The following is a 16,464-nucleotide window of genomic DNA, read 5'->3' on the forward strand; positions in this document are numbered from 1 at the left end:
GCCCAGGGCCCCGTCCAACCTGGTCTTGAACACCTCCAAGGACGGGGCATCCACAACCTCCCTGGGCAGCCTGTTCCAGGGCCTAACCACTCTCCTAGTAAAGAACTTCCCCCTAACATCCAACCTAAATCTTCCCTCTTTCAACTTAAAACCATTTCCCCATGTCCTGCTATTGTCAGAAGAGTTTACTCCCCTCCTGGGTGTAGGTTCCATTAACACGAGTAACAGCGATGTGGGATCGCACGGTTCCTAAATGTTGGAGCGGGGTTTACCGCCGGAGCTGCGCGGAACCCGAGGACTCGTGCTGTTGTGCGCCTGTGGCATCGGGCACGGCCGGCAGAGGGCGCTGCGGCGCCGAGCAGCGTCCGCTGGCGGCGGGGGCGGGCGAGGACGCCATTGCGTTGCTATGAGCTGTGCCCCCTGCGGCGGCGGCAGCGGCGGGCGCCGCTCCTCCCGCCGGCCGGCCGCTGCCCGCCCGCCTGCCTGGGCCGGGCTGTCCGGCGGCCTGCTGCCACTGGCGGGGCGGGGAGGATGAGCGCGGCGGGATCGGGCGGCAGCACCACAAGCAGCAGCAGCAGCAGCAGCACCGCGAGCGGCAGCAGCAGCAGCAGCGGCGGGGCCTGAGCCGAGTCGCAGCGCGGGCAGCCCGGGCGGCGGAGCGGGGCATGGCGCTACCGGGGGAGCGCGGCACGGAGCCCCAGCCCGGCGCATCCCGCCCCTCCGCCGCCGCCGCCGAGGAGGAGGACGGCGGTGCCGGCGGGCAGCCGGAGGCGCTAACGCTGGAGGAGATCCTCCGGCTCTACAACCAGCCCATCAACGAGGAGCAGGCGTGGGCCGTGTGCTACCAGTGCTGCGCCTGGCTGCGGGCACACCGCCGGGACAGCCCCGCGGGCAGGCTGGGGGCGGCCGCCCACCTCCGCGTGTGGCGGGACGGGGCCGTTACCCTGCAGCAGGACGAGCCCCGCCGAGCGCCGCCCTCCGCAGGTAAGGCCCAGGGAACGGGGGGCGGCCGGGGCCGTGCGGGCTGCGCCGCGGGCAGGGCTGCCTGTAGACGTGGCTGCGCTAAAGCTCGCTTTCAGATAAGAAAGTCAAGCTGGACAGCGCTGGGATGCGACCCGCCGACGTTCATTAGGGCTGGGTTTCCCAAGATAGAGGTGTCAGGGCTGCAGAGTTCACAAAATGGGAGCGTGGGTATTGCGCTGGGTGTTGCTCGTTAATGGGGCCTTTTGATGGCCTGTCTGGGTGAAGGCTTTGCAGAGATTCACGGTAATCTGGTCTGGAGCCGGCGGTACATGAAAACGTCAGAACGAAGCACGGGCCCTGATCTCCTTCCATGAGTTAAATGAGCCTGATGGTTGTTTACCATTAAAATGTGTTCTGATGTGCTTTTTAATTTAAAAACTAGGTTGTTTTAATGTTAATAGAAGGCCAGCCCAGCATCCAGAGGTGCTGGGGGGATACCCAGCATGTCACAAGAACGCAAAGTGCTGCCTGCTGCATTACTTACAGTGCTCTGAGATGCTATCAGACTCCTCCTCCTCTCTGCTCAGCTGTAGGAAATGCATTGATTTAGTATGTTATTTTTTTCTTTTCCTTTTGTTGTTTTTTCCTTGCTATTTGATGCTTCATTCCAGTTCCTCTTACAGTACACGTTAATGGCCTGTAGGAAGGTGTTGGGTGCATCGGGGTGTGAAGTCCAGGCTTCTCCGAGGGAGGAGGCAGGAGGAGCCTGCTGCCAGCTGTCCACTGCTGGCTGATCCCACTCCTGCCTCAATCTGCACAGCAGCAGCATTCCTCCTGGAGTGCTTCCCCCACCTCCCCCGCATCTGTAGCTGTGAGCACACAGGGGGCAATGCATTGCTCAGCTTTTGCGCTTATACAAAGGATTCTGTGTGTTTGTAGGAGTAACTGTCAACAGCACAAAACCAGCGTGGTTCCGGTCAAGCGGCTTTTATGTGTTGGTTTGTGGAGCCTGTAGAGGTTTCTATTGGAAACCATCATTTGCATGATACAGCGAATGTTGATAATGCGTTATACTGATGAGCTGATAGCTTGCTTCTTTTTGGTATTTTTTGAGCTGCTCCATTTCTTTACTGCTCTCTGCAGTGTCCTTAGGTGGTGGTTATTGAGCACTGTGACCCAGTTTCAGCACAAGCCTCTCAAATGGATACCGTCCTTAACACTCAGGCCTTCTGCTTAGTTGCAGTGAGAATGTAGGAGAGTGGTTAGGCCCTGGAACAGGCTGCCCAGGGAGCTTGTGGATGCCCCGTCCTTGGAGGTGTTCAAGGCCAGGTTGGATGGGGCCCTGGGCAACCTGATCTAGTAAATGTGTATGTTTGGTGGCCCTGCCAGGCAGGGGGGTTGGAACTACATGATCCTTGAGGTCCCTTCCAACCCGGGTCATTCTGTGATTCTGTGATAATGTAAGGAGCACTACCCTGGTGCTATGGTTGGTGAGCTCTATGCAGCAGCATGGGCCCTACAGCTGTCTGTCTGAACACGTTAATTTTACTCTTGAGATACAAATTGATGTTATCTTAAAGAGAAGTACTGACTATGTAGAATTCAGTGGTACATTTCCTAAACCGTTTCTTGTGAATCGGTTTTCTGGCTAATGTGCAGTGCTTGAAATTCCAACTAAAAATACCCAGAAAATGAATCGAATGTCCTTGAGGTAGGAAACAAAGATGAGTTTCACTGATACGGAGGGCAGGAAAACAGCCTTGACACCGAACCCCTGTCATTAACCAAAACCAGAGAACAGTTTTCAGATCTTGATTTTACTGATAGTCTGTTACGATTTGATTATCTTATTATTCTTTAATCATTTAGGTTTTGGCTAACTAGGAGAAAAAAGAATTCAGGATGGAAGCATCACCCAATTGTTCATTATCGTGTGAGCATTCATGTTACCTGACGTGAATCCTCGGTGAGTGAGGGTCAGGAAGGATTCCTCATCATTGTTTTCCTGCTTTCATATCTTGGGCAAGTAGGGTTTGAGTGGCTGTGTCAGGAGATGAGTGGGAGCAGTAGGGGTTCTGTGGGTTAACGCTACGAGCTGTGAAACTGTTTTGTTTCTGCATAAAAAATGTATGACTGTAGGTTGGTTGCATAGGTTTGGGTGATTCACAGAATCCAGTGTTGGCTGCTGGTTTCTGTGTCTGTGCACAAGAGAATCCTGTGTGGGCAAATAAAGGAGTCCCCAAAGAATGGCGCCTTTGGGTAGCGAACATTCGGGCTTTGTTCAGGGCTGCGGGGAACGATGTGATCAGTCACGCCTGTCAGCAGAGCTCAGGCTAATTCGAGAGCAAATGCGGCCGTGTCACAGAGTTTGCTTTAGGGACACTGATGAAGTGATGTTTTCACAGTGTGTTGCAAACCGTCTGCCAGAGCTGGAGCGAGGAAAGGAACAAACCTGAAAGTGCAGAAAATGAGGAGTTCTCTGTGGTCATCATCGTGTGAATCACTGTAACTGCCTGACATCTCAATACCACAGATATGTGGATTGTTTAGAAATACCCCAGATGAAACTGGAGATAAAGCATAGAAAGTTATTTTGCCTATTGCACGTTTTGTTCTTCTGTATTTTACTTGCAATTGACACGAAGTGAACTCAGGGTGGCATGTAGCGAAGTACCGGCTGCAATCAAAACCAACTTCAGAACGAGTTGAAACATTTGGTGTAAACGTGTGTTTTGACTCCTTCCAGTCCTCTCCTTGAGCACTGCTTACAAGTGGTGGTGGTTGTTTTTACCTGTACTCCAGGAGACAGTTCTGGGGATGAACAAGCATGGAGAAATCATGTTTCAGCTGCTGCGGCCTGCTCATATGCAGCACTCAGCCTTGCTGTGTGTGATGGCAGTGGGCCTTGCCTGTGCCGTGCTTTGGCCTTGGAGGAGGAGGCGCAGAGGGAGGCTGCTGCTGGCTTTGTCTGCATTAAGCACCGTGCAGGTTTTCTCTGGGACAGCTGCCAGGTGTTCAGAGCAAGGCTATGGTGCAGGGGGTATTCCTGCTTTGAACCAGAAAGATCACAGAGGAGCTGACTGCGTGGTGGCTTTCATGGGACTTGGAGAGCTCAGGGGTGAGACATGCTGGAGAGGAATAGCTTAAACAGTGTTGGCAGTTTTAGTGATTTTCATGTTCTTCTTTGTGTGCCCAGCTACTGGAAGGCAGGGTGGAAATTATAAGGCTAATAAATGCAAATTGAACTTGTGTGCATCAAGACATTCTCATCTCCCAGGCTCCTGAAGAATGATGAGGAAAAATATGCGAGCTTTTTGGAACAAAATGAGTGTCCTGATGTTTTCCTTCTAATTTGGTCAATCCTTTTGAAAGATAATAGATAGGAATAGCTGTGGTTGCTGTTTGAATTTCAAAATAGGTGCTGCTATGAGTACTGCTGAAATAAATCCCACTTCTAGAATTAACAATTATGCTCTGAATCCAGAAGAGTATTCAGAAACATCTGTATTTAAATATAATAAGAGTTGATGGGTTAAGCTTCACTGTCTCTTGTTTGAGTTGAAGGTATATATCTAGTAATGTCAGAAGTCAAAGTAGGAAGAAAATGGCTCTAGACATCAGAGAAGAGCCTTGGTGGGTTAAGGTTAATGCTTCATCTCTGTTGCTTGCTGTGCTCATCAGTAAAAGGGTAAAAGCACAGGCCTTGGTCATGCCAAGCTTTCTACCATTAGAGTATTCTATAGTGCGTGAGAGAAGCTGGAAGGCTTCCAGTTGTGGCTTATGCTGAAGCACTGGGAGTTAAGGTGGGCTCGCGTGGACCTTGTTGCAGAGAGAATAACAGAAAGACCCCAGTTTAACAGCATAGTATCTGTGGTTTCAAATAACTAAATACATTAATTCACATTCCAGATGCTTGTAGGAAACTAGTGGAAGAAAGCTTCCAACAATGATAGGTGACCTCTGTTACTAATGATGACATTGACATCGTTGCAAATCAGGCTGTGAAGGCAGAGTAATTCGGTGTTGTCTGAAGTTTGCATTTGTGACTCCAAAGAAAAACTTAAGAGCAAGAGACTTGGAGGAGTTGTGGGCTTTGGATATTCATAAAGACAATAAAAGGTAATGAGTAATGGAGTGCAGCTGCAGGGGCTGGCTGAAGGTGACACTACCAGGTAGTAACTTAGTGAGGGATGATTAGGTAGAAGTGGGTTATCATGTTAAGGACTTTAAAAATGAGGGAAGTGGTTGTGATGGTGTGGCAGAATAGCCTTTAATGGGGTGATTCAGGGCTGAGAATGGCATCATTCAGCAAGGCTGACCCACAGCAGCATGTGAAGTCACTGGAACGTGACTGTCCTGCTGAGGTTGGAGCAGGTGGGCTGTGGTAAGGCAGGCAATGAGAGGATCCTGGATTCCTCTTGACAATGAATGTCAATCATAGAAAAGCGAGAGCTTTTTCATCATCTCTATCACAAGAAAGCTGCAAAAAAAAAAAACAAACACCTTCTTGTTTCTGAATTAATTTATTAGATTACAGAGTTGGATCCGGTAAAGAGACAGAACAATTGTTGTTCCAGTCCTGATAAAACCTTAAGCTAGTTTGTGTGACGCATGCAGAGCCATGAGCGTGCTATTGAATTTTATTGCTGTGCACTTTAAGAGCAACAAAAAGGTGAGTCAGTTTGTACAGTGTAAATACAAGGCTGCAGGTATAGCCAAGGTAGGGAAAAAGGGAGGACTACTTTTCCATCTATTTGAGAGAGTTGATTAACAGCTGATAAAGGCTCATAACTGGTGCTACAGTGCTGTGGTATCAGTTTAGGAAAGCTGTGGTCTGCTGAAAACTCCCAGTGGCCTGAGTGGAGTCGGCATTCTGTTGGAAGCACACATGCTTGTTGGGCTGGCAAGCAAGTGGATAGCAACAGGAGGAATGAAAATCTAATTAGAGAAACAGAATTTTAGTGCAGAAAGCTTTTTGAGACACGTGAACTCTGAGTGCATATTCAGGCATTTTGGGGGAAAGATTTATGTATGGACATGCACTCACTCTTCTCTGGCATTATTTGTACTTAAATAAGCATCTGCATAAAAGAATGACTGCTGTGAATAAAGCTGAGCAGCACTTGGATATGCACATATTTATCTCAGAGTAACAAAATTGACTTGAATCTTAGGTAGACTTAGAGGTTCGCTGCAGAAGGTGAGCAGATGACTGTAGAAAGAACTGCCCAGTGACCAGAGCCAGTTTCCTTGTGCATAGTAGTAGTGGGACAAAACAATGAATAACCACTGTATCGTATCTTAAGGGGTTGCTTTAGCGTAGTGGGTTTGTAAATTTGGCATTAAAGAATATTACTTTGAAATAATTTCTGGTTGCTTTTTTCATTCTTTTCCTTTTTATTGGTACTAATCTTGACTCTCGGGTTGAAAGTCTTGCCAGATTTGGTAGTGAATGCCCCAGTTCCTGCAATCAGATGATTACATGAATCACGGAATATCCCAAGTTGAAAGGGATCCACAAGGATTGTCAATTCCAACCCCCGGCTCCACACAGCACTACCCAACCCCCTACCCTGTGTCTGAGAGTATTGCCCAAATGAGTCTGATGTTTTTCATTTAAGGAGTTCCTTCATCTCAAGGGCAGGGCAAGGCCTACTATTACTGTAGGTACATCACATTGAAGACTTGAAAGTCAGAAAGCAAATACAAATTTAACTTACTGAATGGGCAGTGCCCCTCTTTCCTGAGGGCAGCCTAAGGTCTACGGTTGTGGAAGAAGTAGGTTTGGTTTGCCCAGAAGTAGGCTGTGAAATCTAAGTAGAATATTACTCTTCAACTCAAAATCACTTTCAGGCTTGTTACTAAAGCATACATCAGCTACACGATTGTTGGAACATCAGTGCTGACAATCTTGATACTGAAAGCAAGCCAGCGCTTTCAGGTCCATCCAGAGGATCTGGGGATGTTGAAGGCAGGCCAGGAAGGTGCTCTTAAGCGGCTCATAGTAGAAGCAACAGCCCTGTGGCTGTGGTGTCAAATCACAAACATTGACTCAGTAGTTTAGGATTTCTTTGGACAGCTGAGTGCAGATTGTTTTGTAGATCCCGCATGCGTAGCCTCTATCAGTCCATTTTAACATGCCAAATTACCTACTTCAGCTTTGAAATGAAGTCTTAAATGCAGGCTCCTTAGTACTGGCAGAGGTACGTGATACACTCACTGTTTTGTTTTTAAATCTGTGTAGACTCTTAACTGTGATTTGCTCGCCCTTGGAATGCACGGCAATTACACTTGAGTGAAGCACGGGCTATTGATAAATTGCGTACAGTCTTATTTTAAAACAGCATTCTGAGACATTATGTGAAAGGAATGATTTTTCCCCATCTAAATGGCAGCCTGAAGCTCCTGCCTTGAGGGATGAGTCAGAGTACCTTAGTGCTTGATGGAAGCTTGGCCCGACTCCACTTGCTGGGGCTTGGAAATATGAATAATTTTCAAAGCGAAATTCTGAGAAATGAAAAAACATTGCTTAGGGGTTTGTTGTTGCGTTGTGGCTGTTATTGTTATTTCATGACACATGTGGGGCTCTTTGAAAACTGTTTTCAGACATACAAGAAACCTCCTATATAAGCCTTTTCTTGCAAAAAATGAACTGTTTTTGCTTGTCACCAGTTTATGAGTGAAAGATCACGTGATTTCCCAAACTGCAGCCTGTTTGCAAAGTGAAGTTAACCTGAAGTTATGCTGACTGCTAGTAATGAATGCATTAGCCACTGCTGGAAAGCTGTCATGGAAAAATGCTATTGAGGTGCTTAGATTTTGGTGTTAAGAATGGTGAAATTGCTGCACATCTTAGCAGTAAGCTGAATGGACATACAGGGTGGAGAACGATGGTAAAGAAGCGACAGCTGAAATGACTTTGTAAACCTTCCCCTGGTTACCAGATAAACACTGAAGGCTGCTTGCAGACAGAGACGGCAAACAGAGACAGTTTTATGACTTATAGGGTTGTATTTTTATTCCTTCCAGTGCAAATTAGGAAAGCGTGGCCCTTAGGCTATGTTTAGAAGTTCCTGTTTTTTTGCAGTAATCTCAGCTGAAGAAATTTCTGTACCTGGCTATTTGGAGTAAATTGCCTTGCATGGACCACACAAAAGCAAATTCATGTTAATTTTGATAGATTCAAGCCTGTGTGTGTGTTTCTTGGGCGAGCCCTGTTAGTACCAGGGTCTTTGGTAACTTGGGAAATTTCCAGAGGAGTGTGCCCATAAGTCAAGCAGGGTGGGGAAATCTGCTCAGTGTATAGCTGGAATCAGGGCACAGAGGGGTAGGGAAGGCAGCAGTGAGGTAAATCTATCATATTAAATGGTGTACGTCAATCAGTAGTTTGCACCTGTCTCAAGTATCGTCTGTAGTACTTTGAGCTTTTGTGAGACTACTTGTTTCTCCCCCTTCTCCACCTGGAATATGGAATCCCATGCTAAAAAACCAATTCTGTTATTTTTAAGAGCTGGTAGAAGCATAACTCTTTGGTGGCGTTATCCAGTTTGCAAGTAATGAGAGTGAAAAATTCAGTGAATATGTTCTCTACATTAGTTACAGTAATAGTGAATATTGGCTCAGAAAGCAGTAGTTAATTTTGATAATATCATTTATGAAATGAGTTTCTAAAGTTCAAGTGCTTTCATGAAAAGTTTATCAAAGTTTTATCAAAGGTGCCGTGAGACAAATTTCTTGCTATTCCTTTGTAAATGCGGTTTTTGCATTGTTTCTTTCGGTCTGGGCTGATGGATTTGCTTTGTACTTAAGGATTTGGTTAAGACTTCTCTTCAAAGGCTCCTCGTAGGACCTCAGCGTGGCTTTGAAGTGTAACGATGGGTGCTTTGTGTCTGTGCTGCTGAGAGGATCTGGTGGTGTTTGACTCCTCTTCCACCAGACTACGGGAGATGCAACTTGAAATAGTTGGTGGTTACACGTTCTGGAGGACTGCTGTGCACTGCATGGTTAGAGGTTAAAAACTGCTCTCTTTTTTTTCCCCGTTTGGACTACGTTTCTGAGAACTTCTCTTGTATTGCCTTGTATTGTGGATTTACGTTGGTTTGGTCAGCAGCCATTCAGATTTCACAGAATTAGCCCCCAGTATTCATAACTCTGCTTGTAGTCATAGGCCACTAAAAAGTTTAGTGAATTTCTCCCAATTATAATTTAAAATAGTAACACAAGTCTTACCATTTTGGAAGCCAAAAAATGGCTCTTTTATGGATGTTGATGTGAACGAACCAGAATCACCAGTCCTTCTGAGAAGAGGATGCAAAATGGATTTAAAAGCCTCCCTTTAAAGTCACTCTTCTGCGCTTGGTTATGAAATCAGACACCAGCGTTAAGTTCAAAACGAAGGCAAACAGCCTTCCCTCTGCTGGTTAGGTGTTCCCTATTCATTCAAGACATGTTTAACCTTTGGTTTCAAAGGCAAGGTGACTAGTGCAATATGAAAAATTAATCTCTTTCTATGTGGGTGACTTCCCTAGCGCTGTCAGTTTTGCATGCCATTCAGATTTTGCTTGTTAAGCCAAAGTGATCGTTCCTCAGTGCTAACATTATGCTAACCACTTGGTTGAGTTTCCTGAGCTCACCAGGCAATCTGATAAAAGCAATCTTCCTCGTTAGGGCTACAAATTGCAGGCTCTCCCTGGCCAACCCAGTTCAGGCCTTTCGTTCCCTGGGTGTGCTCAGCAGCCACCACCCAGAGCAGATGCATCCGGCCAACATGCACAGCTCTGAGTTCTGTATGGATGGGGATGTAGGATCACATCCCGCGCTCTCAGGCTGAGCACCGTCAGGTCAGGCCCATCGCTGCAGACTACCCAAAAAAAGGGAAAAGAAGTGAAATAAAACATCTGTGTGTTTTGAAATTAAAGTTTTGGGTAGCTCCCGTTTCAAATGGAGATACTTCTGTGCAATGTTTTCTTGATGATTGTTTTCCAACAGAGGATCATCCTGCCTGAATTATTTTGCACTGCTCTGGTAATGAATTATTAATATGAAATGGTAATCTTGCTGCTGAAATGGTGTTCGATGCAGAATTTCTGTCCTATTTTTTGGTAATCTCTCAAGCCACTCGCACTTTTATACCAAAGCATTTGGAGAAAATTGAGATTTTCAGCCTGAAACAGTTGAGAAACTTTATTTTTCTGTATCATATAAATTCCAAAGCGATGTTTTGGAGATGCAAAAATTGAGAAGGGGGACTTATAAAAATCTTACAGTGATATTTCTGCTTTAGTTTTCTTGCGTTTGGTGTTCAACTCTTTGATATCCCAGTAGTATCAAATGAAACAGTGGCCTTTCCCTTGTTGCAAATTAATGTCGTTTTTTTCTCTTGAAATAATTATTTGTGTCTACTTAATTGAAGCCAACGTGTTTGCATGTTCCCTTCATGGCTGAGCATCATTCATACCATTTAAATAATGAAGCCAGACATGAAAGACAGATCATAAAAGGGAGAGTTATGATCAAATAAAGAGTGCGGGATCTTTTTGTTGTTAAGTCTGTGATGCATGTATAACTCCAGTATTACTGAAATGTCTGATAGAAGTAAGGCACAGAACCATGTTTGTTGCCCATTGACTTAATCTGAAAGCTATTTTTTCTTTTTATTGCAGATAAATCGGAGCATTTACACTGCACAGAAATGGAGGTAAGAGAAGTATTTGTGTTCTCTGGCAGTGCTGATTTAGCTCAGCTTTTTCATTATCATGTAGTGTAAATGTGGAGCGTTTTCAGTGAGAAGTCTTACAGTGAAACCTGTGTAGTATTTATTACATGTTAATGGGTGCTTAAATGTATCTTAACGTGAGACATTGGGTCTCATGCTCAGATGCAGAGGAAAGAAAGCCCATGTGGTTTTAATTAAACAGGGCTGGAGATACAATATAAACTTGTGCATTGTCATTTCTTTTAAGTTTGAATCTTCAGCAGAATATTTTGTTTTAGGTAATGTTTCTCGGGTAAATTTTCTTGATGTAGTTACTTTAGAAACCACTAGTAGATTGTGGAATAAATACTTAGTGTCTACAGAATAGGTTGATGTTATTTGACATCCCAGGAATTTGGATAGAAGCGGAGAAGACAAGTGATCTTGGAACTGTTTGTCCACCTAATGTTGTCCTGATTTCCCATGCTTTTAATATTTCTTTTCATTTAGAATTGGCAATAAGGGGCCTAAGAAATACTGTATGATGTCTTGCTGGGCTACCAATAGAAAGACAAACCAGTTAAAACTGTTCGCTTTGTATCTTGACCATTATTTGACATGGCATCTTTGATACTAAGCTGTGATGAGAATGTTCAAGCTATCATTATGTCAGATTCATAGACTGAATCCAAAGCTTGAATGAAAACTAAGCAGACCTTCTAGTTGAACAGGATGTCAGCTCATAGTTGCTTATTGTGATACAGAGTAAGTCATATAGTCTACTACTTAAATAAACTTTTCCAGCAGTAAACACGGCTATCTGTGTCCCTCACAGGGCAGTTTGTTCTCATTGCCTTTGAACTTCCTTTCAAGTGTAAAACTGAGTTTTTACTTCAGCTGTTCTATCAGTACCTCAGGCTTAGCCTGGAGATAGCGTCAGTGCAGGCATCCTAATTGGTGGGCTGTCTGTTTTCTCATCAGTAATATATGTGAAGATGACAAATGGCTGTTGCCATAAGGTTTATATTTAGATAAAACTATGTATGGAAATGGCTGGTTTAAGGGCAAAATGAAAAGCCAGCTAATTCAACGCACGTGTCAAATTGCCAAAGCCATCCAGATTCTTGTGAGTGTTTATAACTTAATGGGAAGGTTCTTTCAGCAGGATACAGGGCAAGGAGTGATTCCTGACAGAAGCGAGTACACACATTGAAAGTCAACATGTTTTTCTGTTCTTACTCTAGAATCTGCCTAGAGAAGAGAAGGTTGCGGGGTGACCTTATGGCAGCCTTTCAATACCTGAAGGGAACTTACACCCAGGAGGGGAGTAAACTCTTCGAAAGGGCTGACAATAGCAGGACAAGGGGAAATGGTTTTAAGTTAAAAGAGGGAAGATCTAGGTTGGATGTTAGGGGGAAGTTCTTCACTAGGAGAGTGGTTAGGCCCTGGAACAGGCTGCCCAGGGAGGTTGTGGATGCCCCGTCCTTGGAGGTGTTCAAGACCAGGTTGGACAGGGCCCTGGGCAACCTGATCTAGTAAATGTGTATGTTTGGTGGCCCTGCCAGGCAGGGGGGTTGGAACTACATGATCCTTGAGGTCCCTTCCAACCCGGGTCATTCCATGATTCTGTGATTCTGTGATCTGCAGAAACTTGGTTTGTGAGTGTAGTACCTTACTTAGAAATGATGATCTACTGTGTCACTTGCTTTGCATGCTAAATACTGTTTACAGTTTTGCTTTGTGTTTTTTAACTAATGAAATAATGATAATGATAATGAAAGACCCTAACAGTAAAAATGGAGATTATGATAGTAAACCTCTGTTGAAGTATTTGTAAGGGAACATTCAAAACAATCAATTTGGGGTAAATAAAAATGCTTCTGTTTCAAAAGGGATTGTTGAGATTCAGTTGGATATATTATACTTCATTATCTGCCGTGGAGAAAGAGCTTTTTAATGTTGGTATTTTTAAAAAATTACTTTTGACAATGGTTAGAAAGGAAAAACTTCAGCGGGTTAGAATTTGCCTTGGGACAAATGCAGCACTTTAAATTGTCTCTAATAATCACCGTGACCACGGTCATATTGACTCCTCTGTTTGTCTTTGTCATCTTGAAGGAGACAGTGAAGGAGTCAGTGGCTCCTTCCTGCTCCAAAATCCCCCAGGGGCTGCACCTCTAGACTTGGTTGGGATGGTGTTTTTCAGAACCAGGAATTCAGCTGAGGGAGCATATTGCACTTTTTTGATTCCTGTGGAGAAGAGTATGGCCTAATTCAATGTATTAGAGTTTGTGGAACCTTAAAAATGTAGCTAACAATAACCATAACTTTTTTTGAGGAACATATAAGCTATTCTGAATCGATACTCCACTTATTTCAAGCAATGTGTGAAATTCAGGGTCCAGTTGCCATAGCCATAGTGGGAAGTAAGGAATCAGATGACCTTATTTAATGTGTGTCTGCCTGTGACTCTGTATGTGATGATAGCTCTGCTTTGTTGTCTCAGCCAAGGTGGTGAAGATTATATAAAGTATGCCAGCCTCATTTGTAAACATGCAGCGCTCATATAGAAAGCATTCTGTGAATGTGAGTGACTCATATGTAGGAGAGGTTAATTGCCAGGTATTGGAGAAGACCCACCTAACATCATAGGCTTGTTGTGTGCATTAAGTGGTGTGTATGCTGGTATAAAGATACACACAAACTCTCTCATTTGTTCAAAAGTCAGGAACTAATGAAATAACCTGTCCCAAACAATGGTGAATAAATTGCTTGTTCAACATCATCCAGCTCATGTCAAATCACAGAGTGAATCAATTGTCACAATGTTTTAAGGAGCCTTTTGTGTGCTGTGTCTGCAAGCTGTTGGTTATATGTATTTCATATAATTGTTACAAATCTTTACGTGCATTGAAAATTATGGTATTTGTCTGTGGAGTTTTTTTTTTCTTTTTTTTCATTGGGAACGTGAGATGTTGACCATTTCAGACAACGATTTAGGGAAGTAAATAGGTTGTAGAGATACCTTGTTTATTTTGATACAAATAAATACCTGTTATTCATTGTATTGAATCAAACAGAAAATCAGCCATCTCTCACATGCTAATGGAGATGAGACCTTGGATTTAATAGCACAGAGTGGTAGGATTTGAAAAGCTGTGTAATAATTTTGTATTAAAAACAATGCCATGCCTACAGTCTGGTGTGCTGCACGCTCAAAATTCAAGCAGTATTAAGTAGGCTTATTTACTGCGTACTTATATCTAGGATTTATTTATTTATTTTTCTTTTAATCCCTGGATGTACAGTAAAGTTGGATCCTGATGGAGGGGCAGTTGCAGCAGTGAGGAATCACTGGCACATGCAGTGGTGGTGTTTAGTTCTGCTTTCTGAGCTCTGTCCTTATGGTGACAAAGGAGCCATCACTGAGAGGACAGGCAGACATGTTTTTATGAGAGTAATTTGCCTTAGTAAAAATTCGACTGGCTGTTGTTGGCAAAGCTCTCTGTGAATGACTGGGTACAAGTCTGGTAATTCCATGAAAGCTTGTGGATCATTGTGCTGTTAAGAGGAGAATTAACAGGGATTCGGGGTAGCCTGTTGGGAATCAAAGTGGTATCATGCATCTTTTCTGGAGAACATAAGGATATGCTGGAGCATTAGGTGCTGGTGGTCATGAGTGAAGTGCTCATCATTGTTAATGGCATTACCTCAGGAGATGCTGTGTGTCCAGCCTGCAAGGGACTTGGTGCTTCAGATACCTGAGAGCCCATTATGATATTCCTTGATGTGGCTGCTCTGTGTCAGGCACTCATCTGTCCCCATGATTTGCCTGAATTGCTTCATAGTCACAAGTAAACAAGAGACACTTGATTATATAGAAAACACATGCACAAAGGTAGAATTTAGATTTTGGTCTTCCGTGTTTTGTAATGAACTGCTTTTTCAAGAGGAGCTCAGTCTTTTGTGACTCATACAAACATCAGGAGAGGGTTGATCTTGGAGGAAAGTGGATTTCTGTTGTTTACTTGCTTTAAGCTTGGCACATCGCCCTTTTCATTCAGCGATTTCATTAAGAATACACAGTGAATTATTGGACTGGAGAACTAATAGTGTATTTGACTAAGCTGATTTAGTGATAGTCCAATCCTGCCATCTGTCTAGGGTCCCTGTAAGAGAAATTGACTGCTTCTTGTAAAGGCTTTTTGATTTTGCAGCATGGTATGATGTGCCTTTAATAATCTGTGCACCCCAAAGTCTCATGGGGTTTGTGATGAAATCCTCGTTCTGGAGATGCCACCAGGAAACCTTTCTGTCAGCTGGGTGAGAGCAGGGAGGCAAAAATTCAGCCCTAGCCTAGACAGAAGTTCAGGTGATGGCTGGAGGAAAAATAGGTCTTGCAGTAAATTTTATCCTTCCAAGGGAAGTTTTGCCTGTGAGAAGCAGAAATAGCAGAACCGGGAGCAGTAAGTTAGGTGTTATGGGTGTTTCTGTAAAATCTCAAATCACAAAAAAGTTCTTTCTGTAGTTAATACGTGAAGCCATTCACATTACCCAGTTGTATCACAAAATGAAATATGGGAATCGAAGCTCACTTCTTTAGTTTATGTTACTCTGAAAGGGATCTCAGTGTGGGAAGAATAAGGTCATTTGTACCGGTTCTCAGTTTCTGCAAAACCCTTTATTTTTCAGCTCCGTTGTTCTACCATTTGATATCTGTCATATTAACAATATGCTGTCATATCTATAGTTGCTGCTGCCATGTGTATTAATTGACGTGGTAGCTATCATGTTAATCAGCTTTCAAGGTGCTGTTCTTCTGATAGATGAGTGTCAGTGGACGTGTTTGCCTCCTTGTTCAGACCAAAAGAATAATGTGATTACTTGGTCAAGCTGTAGGGAAAGCTTAAGCTTTAGGTGTTGGTTGTGTGCCTCCAATTCAGTAGTCTCTTGTATTGTCCTCTTGAGTATAACAGAAGATAAGTTTGGCATATCAGTATGAAAATGAAAAATGCAGGTTCTCATTTCAGAAATTTCATTTTTGTTTGTTAGTGCAAAAAAAAAAAAAAGTTTTAAGCAGCGAAAATTCTGACTATGTTCCTTGTCTACTAAATCCTTCACGGGTTTCTGAGGATAATATGGTGTTAGTTTATAAGAGTTCTGCCAGTTATGAGTTTTCTGATAGAGAAGCTGTGTTTTCAGAATGTGTCAGTTCTGGTATCTATTAGGTTTATGAAGCAAGCGAGTTGTACTGGCTGTGGATATGGCAGTACCGCAGTTTTAAAGACAGTTAATACAGTAGACGTTCTACCATTGGCTACTACATAAAATAAAAAATGATTGATCTTAAAAGACAGATTTCAGAGCACTGGGACAAGATCCAAATAAAATATTTAATAATAAAAAAAGTAATCCTAACAAAGGGTAAAATTTCTGAGCTAGAATAGAAGCCAAATAATAATTCCAAGTATAATTTAATGGAGGCTGCTCTTATTCTTTTTTTCCTGTGTGGACTTGGCCTCAGGCAATTCTGAAACTAAATATGACTCTGCAGTTCAGTAGGTTCAGCAGTAAGCTTGACCTAGTAGGATGGTGTGGACAACTAAAACAACAAAACAAAACCCTTCTGTTCTAAACACCTCAGTTACACATTCACTACTCTGAATCGGCAATGTGCAGAAGATTTTTCTCATCAGTGGAGAGAAATATTAAGGACCTAATGTTGAATCAGAGCTTGCTTTTAGTAAGTGCTGGGTTTTTTTGCCTCTGTGGCAGTTTTGAGATATTTATTGTAGCAGGTAGACTGT

General features: G+C 43.5%; 1 protein-coding gene across 1 annotated transcript in view; it reads left to right on the top strand.

Annotated features, from left to right (window-relative positions):
• Positions 1 to 476: 476 nt before the first annotated feature.
• The window catches only part of SPIRE1 (spire type actin nucleation factor 1), a 117,523-nt gene continuing 101,535 nt past the window's right edge, over positions 477 to 16,464 (top strand). The window contains 4 exon segments of the mRNA XM_015855237.2: positions 477 to 593; positions 595 to 661; positions 663 to 984; positions 10,626 to 10,660. Coding sequence (XP_015710723.2) covers positions 532 to 593; positions 595 to 661; positions 663 to 984; positions 10,626 to 10,660 — 486 coding nt within the window. The 5' untranslated portion in view covers positions 477 to 531.

Source organism: Coturnix japonica, chromosome 2 (assembly GCF_001577835.2).
Source record: "Coturnix japonica isolate 7356 chromosome 2, Coturnix japonica 2.1, whole genome shotgun sequence".
Taxonomy (NCBI): domain Eukaryota; kingdom Metazoa; phylum Chordata; class Aves; order Galliformes; family Phasianidae; genus Coturnix; species Coturnix japonica.